Here is a 13,724-nt window from a genome sequence, read left to right as displayed (position 1 = left end):
GAACATATGTATAAGGATGAGCATTGTAATAAAATAATGTAATCACCTTGTAAGAATACACATCTCCTTTGTATAGAACAGGGCTCAATGCTTACATATAGACACATTGATGTCCAAGAGGTGCTCACAATGATTATATCAAAGCACACAAATGATAATTTGTCATGATCTATAAATGATAAGTTCTTTCAATGTCATGATCTATCAATAATGATGGCTTTCAATGTTATGATCCATGTGATGGCGCTGAAACACAAGGAAAACAATGATGTGTGCGTAAAAACTACCCATTGGAGACATTAAGTGTAACTAGTGTAAGGAGTGACCTATAAATATGTTAGGCCACCTTCCCATGCTATTGTAAACTTGTGTGAGAAAACTTGGCCAAATCAAATGCTAATAAGTGCCCACAACAATTTGTTGAGTGGAAATAATTAATTAATATTGGGAAATAATTAACACGTGTCTTCAATTGTTATTTTTTGCCTACTTTGCATGGTTTGTTAAAGTTTCAGAAAACTAACGTCTTTGCATGCTGTTTTGATTTTGTGCATGTTTCTCGACCATCTGGTTTTGGTAAGCTGTGATGTTGTCCGTGTTTCTTGACTGTGTGGCCATGTTGGTGCTGAATTGTGTGCGACTATTCTTCATCGCTTATCAGCTTTGTGCCACTCACAGCATGTTTTTATCATTTGTAGCATGCCAGTGGTACTGGTAAGGTGTGATGTTGTCCGTGTTTGTCGAGCCTCTAGCCATGCTACTGGTAAACTGTTATTTGGTAAACTGTTATTTAATTTCATTTGTGTAAACTTTTATTATGCGCCTACATGGCTTGTGTGTTTCTCAACCCTCTGGCCATGTTGCTGGTAAACTGTTATTTTATTTCATCCGCGCATAAATTGTTATTACGCCTGCTTGGCTTGAAATTAATTAAACTCTTATTTGATTTCATGTAGGTGTTCTTCCTTAGTTTTCGGCTTCGTGGCAATCAGTGGATGGTGGTACGCTTGCATGCCCTGTTGGGGATGTTGTCCGTGCTAATCGGTCGATGGTGCTACGAATGCATGCGTTGTTGGGGATGGTGTTGTCATGGGTTGCTATGAAGCCCATGCACATCTACCTGTAGCGTCTTTGGCATTCGCCTATCCGGATCTTATTTTCTTTCTTGTTTCTTAAAGTTCTTGAAATATGATGCATGGATGGCAAGTTTCTATTGCTAGTACTTTCTATCTTATGTGCTGTTGCCGGGTATGTATTTAATTGCAGTTTGTGTTGTCTTGTTTATGTGCTTGTCTTCGCTGTTATCTTCTTTGTTTGCCTGTGACCCGTGTGCTATTTGTTCATTTCTGTTATAGTCTTCGCTACTATGGCTCTTAAGAGAAAACCTCTACATGATATCACTAATATCATACGAGTTGATTGTGCTGGATCCTCGTTCCCCTTTTGTCAATTTCTTGCTTGTACTTTTAACTTTGTAGGAGCTGAGGTGAATTCAGATCAACCATTGACATCAACTATTCCCAAAGCACAATTAGATGATGCACCTAATCGATTTTTGACTCCTCCAGAAGGTCCTTGTGGACTTAGAAATTTGCATTCTGTGAAGCGAAGAGCATATTCATCTGGTAATTCATATATAACATTAATCTTGTCGTTTATTAACTTGTTCTTCATGGCTTCCTGTCTATAGTTAACTTAGCAAATAATTACTATTTGCATTAATGTTCCCTATATATTCACTTGCAATGTTATTAGGCTACTGATGTGAATATATTCACATATTTCAAAAAAGTAATTAACATGTTTGAGTGAATATATATTCAGCCAGTGATGTTGATAATAATATATAAAAATTTCTTTTGTATATTATAGCTAGTGGTGTTAGTAAAAATATATAAAAATTTATTTGTTTTATGGTTGATTGATTTGCAGGTTCTACACAACCCGGCAAGAAAGGAAAGGATCCAATAACAAATGAAAAAAATAGTGAATCTGAGCCCTCCGTGCACAAAGTGCCCTGATTTCCACCTTAAAAAAAAAGCAAGGCTCTTTGAGGTCTCCGTGACTGTTGGAATAGGTAATGGGGACATAAAGCTTTCTTACTGGGAGCCATTAGAGGAATTCATAAGGATGGATTATTTGAAAGGGCTCTTTGCATTAGAAAAAGGTGGCACTTTAAATCACCTGCATTTTCAAATGGTAGTTAATTTGACGGCTCCCTCCCTCATTAGTATAAGTAAGAGCATAAAAAGATATTTGGGTTGGGACTTTTTAAAACCCGAGGGTGGTCTGGTAATGTGTAGATGCCTTAGGCAGATCAAGATGCACACATTAGAAGGAATGATTGGATATTGCATGAAAGACCTACATAAACTACACTTCAAATCACAATATCTCTACAGAGGAGATAACACGAGGAAGACAACTGTACGCCCTGTATGGGAAAACAGACTTAAAAAACAAAGTTTGCCTTTCACCAATGAACCTTTTTGAGAGGGCCTATGTCTATATGGACAACTACATAGCCAATAAAATTGGAGCTTCTCTACAAAGCACTCTATTGAAGATGGTGAGAATCGGGAAATACTATCCATTGGCATCGTGGATTATACCAAAGACCTGGTTCGGGTATGAGTAGACGAAGATATGTTGCCGTGTGGAAAGTGATGAAGCTCCCACATCTAACACATTGTGTTGACATCGAAGAAATCTTCTTCTCCGACACACCACCTGCTGTGCAAGATATTTTGTTGCCATGCAAGAACGTCATGCACAGCATGAAGACGACCAGAGTGACAATGATGACGAAGAAGAAAATGAACATAGCAACCGTGGCGCAAAAATAGGGAGTCAAGCAAATCCGATCGTCATTGATGACGATGGGAGTGATCAATGCTACCAAAACTATAGCAAGTCCTATTTGTCTGTATGGGAAAGAATTAAGAATTTCAAAAAATCAATTATAAATGGTCATGATTTTGTGCCCCTTTCACCGAAAGTATTTAAATATGTTAGTCTCAAAGAGGAAGATGCTTGCTTCCTTTAGATGTTTATTTTCTGCAGACACTTGTTTTTGATCACTGCATACTGTGATCTATAGTATCCTTGTACATGAGTTTTCTTGGATATTGCAGCACTTTATAAATATAATCCGGAAGTCTTTGTTGTCATAGAACAAATCGTAATTTGCTTTTGTATCGTTGATATATTTTGAAATAAAGAAAATTTACACATCTAATTTTGTCCCATGAACACGTGTCATGGCTTACAAAAGACAAAGGTTTCATAATCTTTGCAACCTTATGTTTAATAAGTTTCACTAAGGTTTCATAACCTTAGTGAACATTATTAAAGTTAACGTTATTAAAAAAGAATCCCAATAATATGGGTCCCGAATTTTGTTTGGCAATTATTTAATTTGTAGAGGTGATATAACCTTAAGAGTGAGTGGTATAACCTTAGGTGGTATAACTATCGCCTTCGCCCGATATGTTGGAGTTCCCAATATGCACCAACGAAAAAAAACTAATTAATACGTTTGAGTGAATATACACCAATGAAAAAAATAAGCTTTTCTTTGTATAACTTGGCCAAAGACCACACTTCAAGGCAGTTAATGTCCCTTTAGTGGGCACTCTAGGCCATGGGAGAGACCTACACATGTGTAAGAGGCCCAAGAGGAAGTGACCTGGCAAAGCCATGGAGTTAATGTCCCTTTAGTGGGCACTCTAGGCCATGGGAGAGACCTACACATGTGTAAGAGGCCCAAGAGGAAGTGACCTGGCAAATGTGTAAGCAGCCCAAGAGGAAGTGACCTGGCAAAGCCATGGAGAGATGAGCAGTCAAGCATGGCGCCATGACTTCACAGCTGCGTCCACCCGAAGAGCAAGACCTCGGTAAGGAGCTCTCCTTCAACAAGAAATTATTTAATGGGTCTGCCTTTTAACCTTAGATAAATGTGTTTTCTAGATTGCCCGAGCGCCCACATCCAAACCCTAACGACCACCATCAAGCTCGCCTGCAGGATCTGCAGAAAAGGTTAGACGATCTTCCCTCCACCGTCAATTCCTTTTTTCTCACTTCTCTCTTACAAACCTGTGGTGAACTCAAGGCCTTGCCCGAGGGCAAAAGAGTCCATGTCTTCATCCATAACAAAGGATTCCAGAATATAAGGGTCCTCTGCCATGGCCTCATCAGCATGTATGGCAAGTGTGGCAGCATCGAAAATGCGCAGATTGTCTTTGATAACATCAAATATAGGGATGTGGTTTCATGGAATGCCATCATTGGCACATACATCCAAAATGGGCATGGCAAAGAGGGGCTTAGACTCTTCAAATGTATGGCGGTTCAAGGGATCAAACCAAACAGAGTGACCTTCATGATTGTCCTTAATGCATGTGATAGCCCTGAAACCCTTGATGATGGTAAGTCCATACATGCATGTGTCATTGATAGTGGGTTGGCAGAGGATGTTGCGGTCGGGAGTGCATTGGTTAACATGTATGGTAAGTGTGGGGATCTAGATCTCGCCAGGATGGTCTTTGATGACATGGGTAACAAGGACATAGTCTCTTGGAATGGCCTAATCACAGTGTACGCCCAACATGGGCGTAGCCAAGAGGCTCTTCAAGTGTATGGGCGAATGCTGTCAGAGGGCATGCAGGCGAACAAAGTAACATTCACTGTGGTCCTTAATGCATGTGTCAGCTGGGACACCCTAGTAGATGGTAAGATTCTTCATGCCAGTATCATTGAGGCCGGATTTGATCATGATGCCACTGTGGGAAATGCTCTTATCAATTCGTATGGTAAGTGTGAGAGCTTGGTGGAAGCAAAAAAGATTTTTGACAGGATGCCTCAACGAGATGTGGTGTCTTGGAACACCTTTATCTTAGTTTGTGCACATAATGGTTACCGCGGGGAGGCACTCCGGCTTTTTCAGCAAATGCAACTACTTGGTGTAAAACCAAGTGAGGTTAGCTATGTCTCCATTTTAGCTGTATGCACTGGCCCTGCACATTTAGCAGAGGGTAAATCCATCCATGCAAGTGCTATCAACAATAGGCTTGAGTCAAATGTGCTTGTAGGGAATTCTCTTCTCTGTATGTACAGTAACTGTGGGAGTGCAGATGATGCACGGCAAATGTTTGAAAAAATACAAGATCGTAGCATGATGTCATGGAATGCCATCATTTCAGCTTGTGACCGCCATGGGCTTGGGATGGAGGCCCGAGAACATTTTTGGTACATGCTAAGAGAAGGCACCATGCCAAACGAGTTCACATTTGCCAGCGTTGTGTCTGTGTGTGCAAACACAGTAGCTTTAGAAGAGGGTAAGTTGATCCATGCCTTAGCAAGTGAGAGTGGTTTTGAATCTGACGATGTTGTGATGAGTGCACTTGTGAATATGTATGGCAGATGCGGTAGTGTGGAGGATGCATGGGTGGTGTTCAAGAAGATGCCGAAAAGAACTGTGATAACATGGACTGCCATGGTAGCATCATATGCCCAGCAAGGGAATGGTCAAGAAGCCCTTCAGCTTTTTTGTCAAATGCATCATGAAGGGTTTGAACCAAACGAGATCAGCTTTGTCAGCATTCTTTCTGCATGTGATCATACTGGCTTGGTGGATGAGGGCTGCTATTACTTTTCATCCATGTGCCAAGACCACAAAATCACACCAATTTCCATCCATTATTGTTGCCTGGTGGACCTTTTTGGGCGGACAGGAATGCTAGATGTGGCAGAGTGTGTAATCACTGAAATGCCGTTCCAACCTGAGTGTGTGGAGTGGTACACCTTGCTTTGTGCTTGCAAGAGCCAAGGTGACGTGGAGAGAGGAGTATGTGCGGCGGAACAGGTTCTTGAGCTGCATCCGCAGCATTCTGCTGCATATGTATCCTTGTCCAATATCTATGCATCAGCGGGTATGTGGGAACTCGGTTAATGTGAAAGAAATTATGTTCATATTTACTGCATGTTTCCAACTCCAAAAAATGGTAGATTGGGGCCATGATATATATGTATCTACAAGGGATGAGTTGCAGCTTCCAAGAAAAAATGCTATGAAACTTGAATTGAATGCCAAAGACATATTCACATACACCAGGTGCAGTACCCAAAGACATACAGAACAGGCCAACAAACATGGCCACGGAATAGAGCAGTAAGGTGACAGAAAAGGTATACGAAAAAGTTATGATGCAGGAATTTGAATAGACTGGCTCCTGATATAATTGAATTAGCCAAGTAATGATGGAGGAGTTGTCAAAGGGTTGACCAACCTTGCAAATCAGGGTTTTATAATCCCTGATCATGGTCGATGGAAGAATAAGAGAACGGTCGTGGGGGGGAGCTGTAATGTCCTGGAATCTCTTGCGATTGGCCGGAGGCTGGGAGCAAGATACGGAGAACATCTCTACAGAATGGTGACCAGCTGCTTAAAGTGGTTACAGTTGACCAAGAGGGATTTCAATGTCTCAGATGCAGCTGATTTGTGGGATTCTTGTTGAATTTACATCTTGCAGATTTGCTAATGTGCCACTCAGACCTAAATCTGATATTTTCATATTTTGCAATTGATGAAGTGCTAATTGTTCGTGTCTAAATCTGGGTTGAAAGTGGTGTTCTTTTGCTGTAAATGTACAGCTAGAATGTACTTTTCCTCAACCGGCAACCGTGATGACTCGTGTAGATTTTTAAGTTTGTGCTTGTTCTTTGAGCTGCTTATTTACTGCACTAGGGGAATTTTGATGGACCACGAGGAAGACGTCTCATAATTATCCATAGTTTGTTTTCTAGGTAGCATATTTTAAGACTGGCTATGAAAGAACTCTTTGCCCTAAACTTTTAAGAGCACTAGTATGCTTACTATCAAAAAACTATGGTCTTTAGAATTTGATCAAAGAATTTCTGAAAATGGATAGGGTGTGGGAAGGTAAATGATTTGTCTGCCAGTAGCTTTTTCCATTAAGTGTCTTTGCAGACAGATCCCCTGCTTGTTTGACGGTGGGGATTGGACAGGGGAGATCGTCCCCCCATGAAGGATGGGCAAGTGAGATCTATCTTTTCAGGAGAAACCGTGTCAAATGGCACAAGTTTTGGTATGTCTTTCTGCCGTTTTAGCTAGCATGAAGTCCTTGTCCAAGTTGTGGCTCTCCAGTTTACATTAATTCTTTCTATTAAAAGCAGTACAATTTGTCCAACCAGCCATCGTGTGTCTTGTGTGTGCACATGCATGCACTGTCTTTAGTGCTAGCCTTCATCATGGCTGCGTCTGCTCTTCACATTTGGAGAAGTGATATAAACTCATTCATGTTTTTATGCATAAACCTCCAACTACTTGGGTTGTGATGACATGATGGGGATATCATAGTATGTAGTCGGTCTATGCTATGCATGACAGAGTTGATGATTTGAAGCTTTGTGAGTGGACTCTTGCAGAGTCAAGGTCACACTTGGGTTTTTGTTAAGTTTGGGAAATAAATTGTACTTTAGTTTGCTATGCATGACAAAGTTGATGATTTGAAGCTTTGTGAGTAGACCCTTGTAGAGTCAAGATCACACTTTGGTTTTTCTTAAGTTTGGGAAATAACTTGTACTTTTTGTTGAAGTTTTTGTTAGAAGTCATCTCCTGTCTAGTTTTATACACCAGGGCCTTTGTTGTGGGTGTGCCCGCCTTTATGAGGTGTTTTATCATTTTTCCCCACTCTCCGCATTTTTTCCCTATTTTTCCCATTTTTTTCTGTGGCTTGGGAGGCAGTTCTGAGTTGGCAGGAGCACTGAGTGGTTGGCCGACTGACCCATCAGCAGATAGGTGACTGGCCGACTGCCCAACAGCAGTCGTGGTCCTCTGTACTGCTGGCCGACTGGATGTATGCAGTCGTGGGCTTCATTTAGTGCTGGCTGACTGATGATGCAGTCGTGGAGGGCCTTTTCAACAGGCCGACTGCTCATGTGGGGGCATATAAATAGGCCCCCAGCCCCCATACCATTTGTGTATCATACCCGGGATTTTCTTGTGTATATAGAGCAGAGTTACACGCCTACATCTCTCTCTCTCTTGTGCTGTATTTTTTCTGCATGCGTTTTTGCTCGTGTCCCAGATCTGGTCATCATCTCCGCTGCGTATTCTGACATGGTATCAGAGCCCTAGGCTCTAGATAGTTCTTGGGATTTGTGTGAGCAAGAGGCTGATTGGTGGACTGTTTTGGACTGTTCGGGAAGAGGAGAAGCAAGAGGACGGCGGGCTGATTTGCTGGACAGCCACTTGCAGGTTTTAGTTCTTCTTTGTTCCCACTCACCCACCCTTTTGAGGAGATCTACTTCAGGCCCAGGAGCAGTTTTATGGAGCAGTAAGAAGCAGCCATCTTTTGCCTTGTCGAGCACAGAGGCAGAGTACCGGGCTGCTTGTGATGCTGCTTGTGAGGTGGTGAGGATGCAGAGGTTGCATTGCAGGTTTGGGCTTCCACTGGAGGAACCCATGGTCATCCAGAGGCACTTTGTTCGTGAACAGATCGTTGCTGATGACATCTTGCTAGAGTTCTGTTCGACGGAGGACAGTACGGTGGACCTCTTCACGGAGTCGCTCTCTCAAGATTTGCTCAGGCGGCACCCAGCTCCCTGTGGTTGGTTTCATAGCCAGGAGCTGAGAGGGGGTGTTAGAAGTCATCTCCTGTCTAGTTTTATACACTAGGGCCTTTGTTGTGGGTGTGCTCGCCCTTATAAGGTGTTTTATCATTTTTCCCCACTCTCGGCATTTTTTCCCTATTTTTTCATTTTTTTTGTGGCTTGGGAGGCAGTTCTGAATTGGCAGGAGCACTGAGTGGCTGGCCGATTGACCCATCAGCAGACATGTGATTGGCCGACTGCCCAACAGCAGTTGTGGTCCTCTGTACTGCTGGCCGATGCCGACTGGATGTATGCAGTCGTGGGCTTCATTTAGTGCTGGCCGACTGATGATGCAGTCGTGGAGGGCCTTTTCAGCAGGTCGACTGCTCATGTGGGGGCATATAAATAGGCCCCCAGCCCCCATACCATTTGTGTATCATACCCGGGATTTTCTTGTGTATATAGAGCAGAGTTACATGCCTACATCTCTCTCTCTCTCTCTGTTGTGCTGTATTTTTTCTGCATGCGTTTTTGCTCGTGTCCCAGATCTGGTCATCATCTCTGCTGCGTATTCTGACAGTTTTGTGAGTACTCTTGCAAAATCAAGATCGTTCTTTGGTTTTTGTTGAGATTGCGAAACATCCTGAACTTTTTATTGGTATACCGTTTTGCCATATTAGCAATTTCTTTGTCAAGTTACAGTTAATTATATCAATTCTTTCTATCCAAAGAGGGGAAATTTTGGAAGACGGTGATGCATTCAATTAACATGGAGTACCACATCTTTGCACTCATGCTTGGAGTACCACAAGGCTAGGCTATGAAAAGCTCATTAGCAAAGTGCAAATAATTATATCTTGTTAATTGTGATTAAGAAAACCATATTCACTTATATGCTTATTAATATCTATGTCCATGGTCCCAATGTTTTAGCCCATAGTCTCAATTATTTAGGCAATATTTACATGGCCCATGTCCTCTACATTACAAACCATCCCTACTCAAATAGGTTTCGTCCTCGAAACCATATGATGAGTGAAAATGATCATAATGAAACATATGAGTGTATAGGCATCATAGGAGCGCCATGTGACATCAATGACATCCAAGAATTTGTAGAGTTTGAATGATGTCAAATCTGTCTCAAAACTGCATAGTGAGTAAAGTATCACTCAAGGCTCTAAAATCGCACCAAAATAGTCCAACGGTGCACTGAAGTAGTTTGTGACTACCATGAGATATCTAAGCCATGTCATGTCCATAATGACATCAATGAGGTCCCTGAAATGGTGTATGTCAGAAAGTTCTAGCAAGCATTCATCCCATTGTTTGCATCCAAAGATCTCATGTTATGCGCCCACGAGCTCTTCGTGTCCTTCCAACATGGAAGCGGACTGTTATGAAGCTTTGTTATCCGGCAATCCTCTCCATTTGATGAGGTACTCAACCATAGTACGATTGTGAAGTAACTTCTTTGGTGTTCCCAACACCTTCTCCGGTACATACTCAATGTTACCCTCATTCATAGGAGGTAATTTCTCATGTGCTTGCACCATCGGTCCCACATAAGCCTTCAAGTTTGATACATGAAATACATCATGTATTTTTGTGGTGGATGGAAGCAACAATTGATATGGAATTTCTCCAATCATTCTCACCACTTGGTAAGGACCATAATATCAAAGGGAAAGAGTGTTAGTATTGTCCTTAAGAGAATCATATCTTGATTTGAGAATCCTCAAAAAAAGAAAGAATCCCTTTCCTTGAATTCCAATGGTCTCCTATGAGTATATTCATATTGCTTCATCTTTACTTAGGCATTCTTTATGTTCTCTTTGCATTGTTGAAGGAGTGCTTGCATCTTTTCAACTTCCTCTCTTGCATTTGGATTTACCATATCTTGCATAAAAGCAATCACAGGCACATTCACCTTGTAATCATATATTACTTCGAATGGTGACGTCCTAATACTCAAATGATGAGTACTATTGTATGCAAATTCAACCATGTGCAACAACTCATCCCACATGTTGCATGTTATGACAATAATGCCTCAAGTAGGTTTCCAACCATTTATTAACTCTCTCTCCGTTTGACCGTCTGCTTCGGGGTGATAGGTCGTGCTTAGAGTCAACAACGTGTCCATGCTCTCAAAAAGAGCTCTCCATAATTACCCATAAACTTCACATCCTAGTCAATTTGTTGTGGCAAACCATGCAACTTGAATACGTGTTCCATGAATTGCTTTGCAACCATAGAACCTATATATGTGACCTTCATGGGAATGAGATGGGCTATCTTTGTCAACCTATCCATAACCACATAAATACTGTCGCACTCTTTCCTTATGCGAGGAAGCTCTGTAATGAAATCCATAGCTATGTAACTACAACCCTTGCCATCGGGAATAGGCAAGGGTTAGCAAACCACCTGATCATCAATCCTAGGTATTAGGTACTTATTCTTGATTGTGATCGTGTTGAGATCCTTATAGTAAATGCACATTCAAAAAGATCCATCTTTCTTCTTCACCAACAAAATGGGTAGAGAAAATGGTGATTGATTAGGCTCAACCTATCCCATTTCTATGAGCTCTTTAACTTGCTTTGCCACTTCATCTCTCTCTACTTTGGAAAGGCGGTACAAAGGTTTTTTCATTGGTGTTGCATTGGGCTCAAGCTCCACACCATGATCGACACTCTCCTCATCGGTGGCAAGTGTTTAGGCATGTCGAATACATCCTTGTACTCTTCAAGAAGCTTTTTCATGCCATCATGATTCACTGTTTTGCCCTCATTTTTAGCATTAGTGCAAAGCTTTAATGCATATATATAGCTCTCTTTCTTGACCTCATGCGCTTGAGTTAAGTGGCATTGATTAATGCAAGCTTCCGCACACTATTCCCACACAAGGTGACCATGCTTTCCATGTGCATAAAGCTCATAAAACTTTTTTGAAAATCCATGACAATCGGCCCACATGATGCAAGCCAATCACAACCCAACATGACATCGAGACCGGTCCCAACTCAAGTACTCTCAAAGCCACCATGCAAGTATAGTCCTTTGAGAGCATAACACAATAGCTTGTTTTCACCTTTAGGCTAAGGACGCCATAGCAAAGAATATTGGAGCCATTTGAAATCTTCAACACAAGGGAATCTATGAATTTTGCCACTAGCCTATAGGGGAAATTGCCCATTTTTAGGATTTTTGGAAGATGCAAAGCATGCTAATACTGCCTAATGTCAAGTGTCTAAAACCCTAGATAGCCAATGTACAAAGAATCAAGACACTTTATCAAGATTTCTAGGGTTTCTTCATGTGCAAGAAGAGGAAAAAATTAAGAAAATAAAAAAAATTCAAAAAATCAAGAAAATGGAGCAAAACAAGAGCTTCGATGCCACTACAAGAAGGTGATGCTACATCTTTGCACTCATTCTTGGAGTACCACAAAGATAGGCTACGAAAATCTCATTAGCAAAGTAAAAATTATTATATATTATTAATAGTGATTAAGAAAACAGTATTCACTTATATACTCACACTACACTTATTAATGTCTATGCCCATGGTCCCAAGGCTTTAAACCATAGTACCAACTATTTAGAAATTATTTACATGGCCCATGGCCTCTAGATTACAAATTTTTGCAACAAACTGCTCAACCAGCTATTGTGTGTGTGCTTTTTTTCACTCTCATGCTAGCCTTCATCATGACTAAATGTGATCATCTCTAGAGAATCGATAGAATTATAGTTTGATGGTTTATCTATGAAGACTTGTCTCTATGCATGAATGTGCACCTACTCTTGGGTGATGATGAGTGGGGATGCCATAGCACTTAGTCTATGCTATGCATATGATGCTAAAATCTTCAAAAAAATAGGGATTTACTAGTATTTTAGAGATTTTGGGCTCGGTTGTCACATCCTTAGCAAGGGCACGAGTTGATGTTCTATGGGCCAAGAGAGTGTCACGTAAGTTAGCAATTGACTATTGAGAGGAGAGAGAATTATGTGTGAATTAACCTTGTATAGGTCTGGATCTAGAACTTCCCTTGAAGTGGGTCTTGTGTTGCAGAGCTTATAGACTAGTATTATGTATTGTATGAGAGATGTATGGTGGTGATATGACACACCTATCCCTACTAGCATGGCCGACCTATTTTGGAGTAGTTTGGCCTATGTGTATTGGGGGTGGTCTGCACAGGGCACCAAAGTTTAGGCCGACAAACATATGTTTGTGGAAAAGAAGGATTTTTGAGAGAGAGAGAGAGAGAGAGAGAGAGAGAGAGAGAGAGAGAGAGAGAGAGAGAGAGAGAGAGAGAGAGAGAGAGAGAGAGAGAGAGAGAGAGAGAGAGAAAAGAGTTCAAAAAATCCCCAATCTGCCTCATCCCAAGAGAGATAGATAGGGAGGAGGAAGAGGGGGAGAGAGTGAGAGACATGGGAGAGTGAAAAGAGTGAAAAAAACCCCCAAGAGTAGCCTCATCCCAATAGAGATAGATAGGAAGGAGGAGGGAGAGATAGAGACAGAGAGGAGAGGGGAGAGAAAGAGAATAAAAAAGAAATTATAAGGAATAAGAAATAAGTAAATATTAAATAATGTCAAGTCTTAGGTGTCTTAAATGATCCATATTCCTATTATGAATACTGATTGGTCATTAAATTTGACCTCTTAAATTTGACCTGTCTTAAATGATCCATATTCCTATTATGAATACTGATTGGTCATTAAATTTGACCTCTTAAATTTGACCTGTCTTAAATTCTCCTCAATCACTCTCATTCCTTTTGGGCAGGTATAGATCTAAGCCTAATAATACAGAATCTCAAATTGAGGTTTTATGATATTTTCTCCAAGACCAGAAATTAGTTTTCATGTTTACATCCTTTTTTTGTTACATGTTTCCATCCTATTTGTTACTATCTTTGATCCTCTTTGCTCTTTGGTTTCTCCACTTCAGCACATTTTAATCCACTCTTTCCTTCACCTTTGCTCCTATTCGAGGAAGAATGCTTCTATCTTTCATGTGGTTGCAGCTTAGGAAATGTGGACATTATTTTTAGATCCCATGGGTAGTAATCAAAGAATTAGATTTGCAGTGCAAGC

The 13,724-nt window shown here is 41.0% G+C and overlaps 1 protein-coding gene across 3 annotated transcripts; it reads left to right on the top strand.

Annotated features, from left to right (window-relative positions):
- The first annotated feature begins 3,620 nt into the window (after window positions 1–3,620).
- LOC147608418 (putative pentatricopeptide repeat-containing protein At3g47840) lies at window positions 3,621–6,611 on the top strand. Of its 3 annotated transcripts, none has more exons than XM_086788857.1 (3): window positions 3,621–3,896; window positions 3,970–5,336; window positions 5,422–5,640. In XM_086788857.1, exons 1-3 carry the CDS (start codon window positions 3,835–3,837, stop codon window positions 5,478–5,480), a joined length of 1,488 nt encoding a protein of 495 aa, XP_086644983.1. In that variant the 5' UTR covers window positions 3,621–3,834; the 3' UTR covers window positions 5,481–5,640. The 3 variants fall into 3 exon arrangements, with proteins under 3 accessions (XP_086644983.1, XP_086644980.1, XP_086644981.1); XM_086788855.1 differs by having other exon boundaries at window positions 3,778–3,896; window positions 3,970–4,038; window positions 4,112–6,611; XM_086788854.1 differs by having other exon boundaries at window positions 3,970–6,611.
- The last annotated feature ends 7,113 nt before the right edge of the window (window positions 6,612–13,724 follow it).

Source organism: Cibotium barometz, chromosome 53 (assembly GCF_041138505.1).
Source record: "Cibotium barometz isolate CiBa-2024 chromosome 53, ASM4113850v1, whole genome shotgun sequence".
In the NCBI taxonomy this organism is placed as follows: domain Eukaryota; kingdom Viridiplantae; phylum Streptophyta; class Polypodiopsida; order Cyatheales; family Cibotiaceae; genus Cibotium; species Cibotium barometz.
This window is presented reverse-complemented; position numbering and strand designations above follow the sequence as displayed.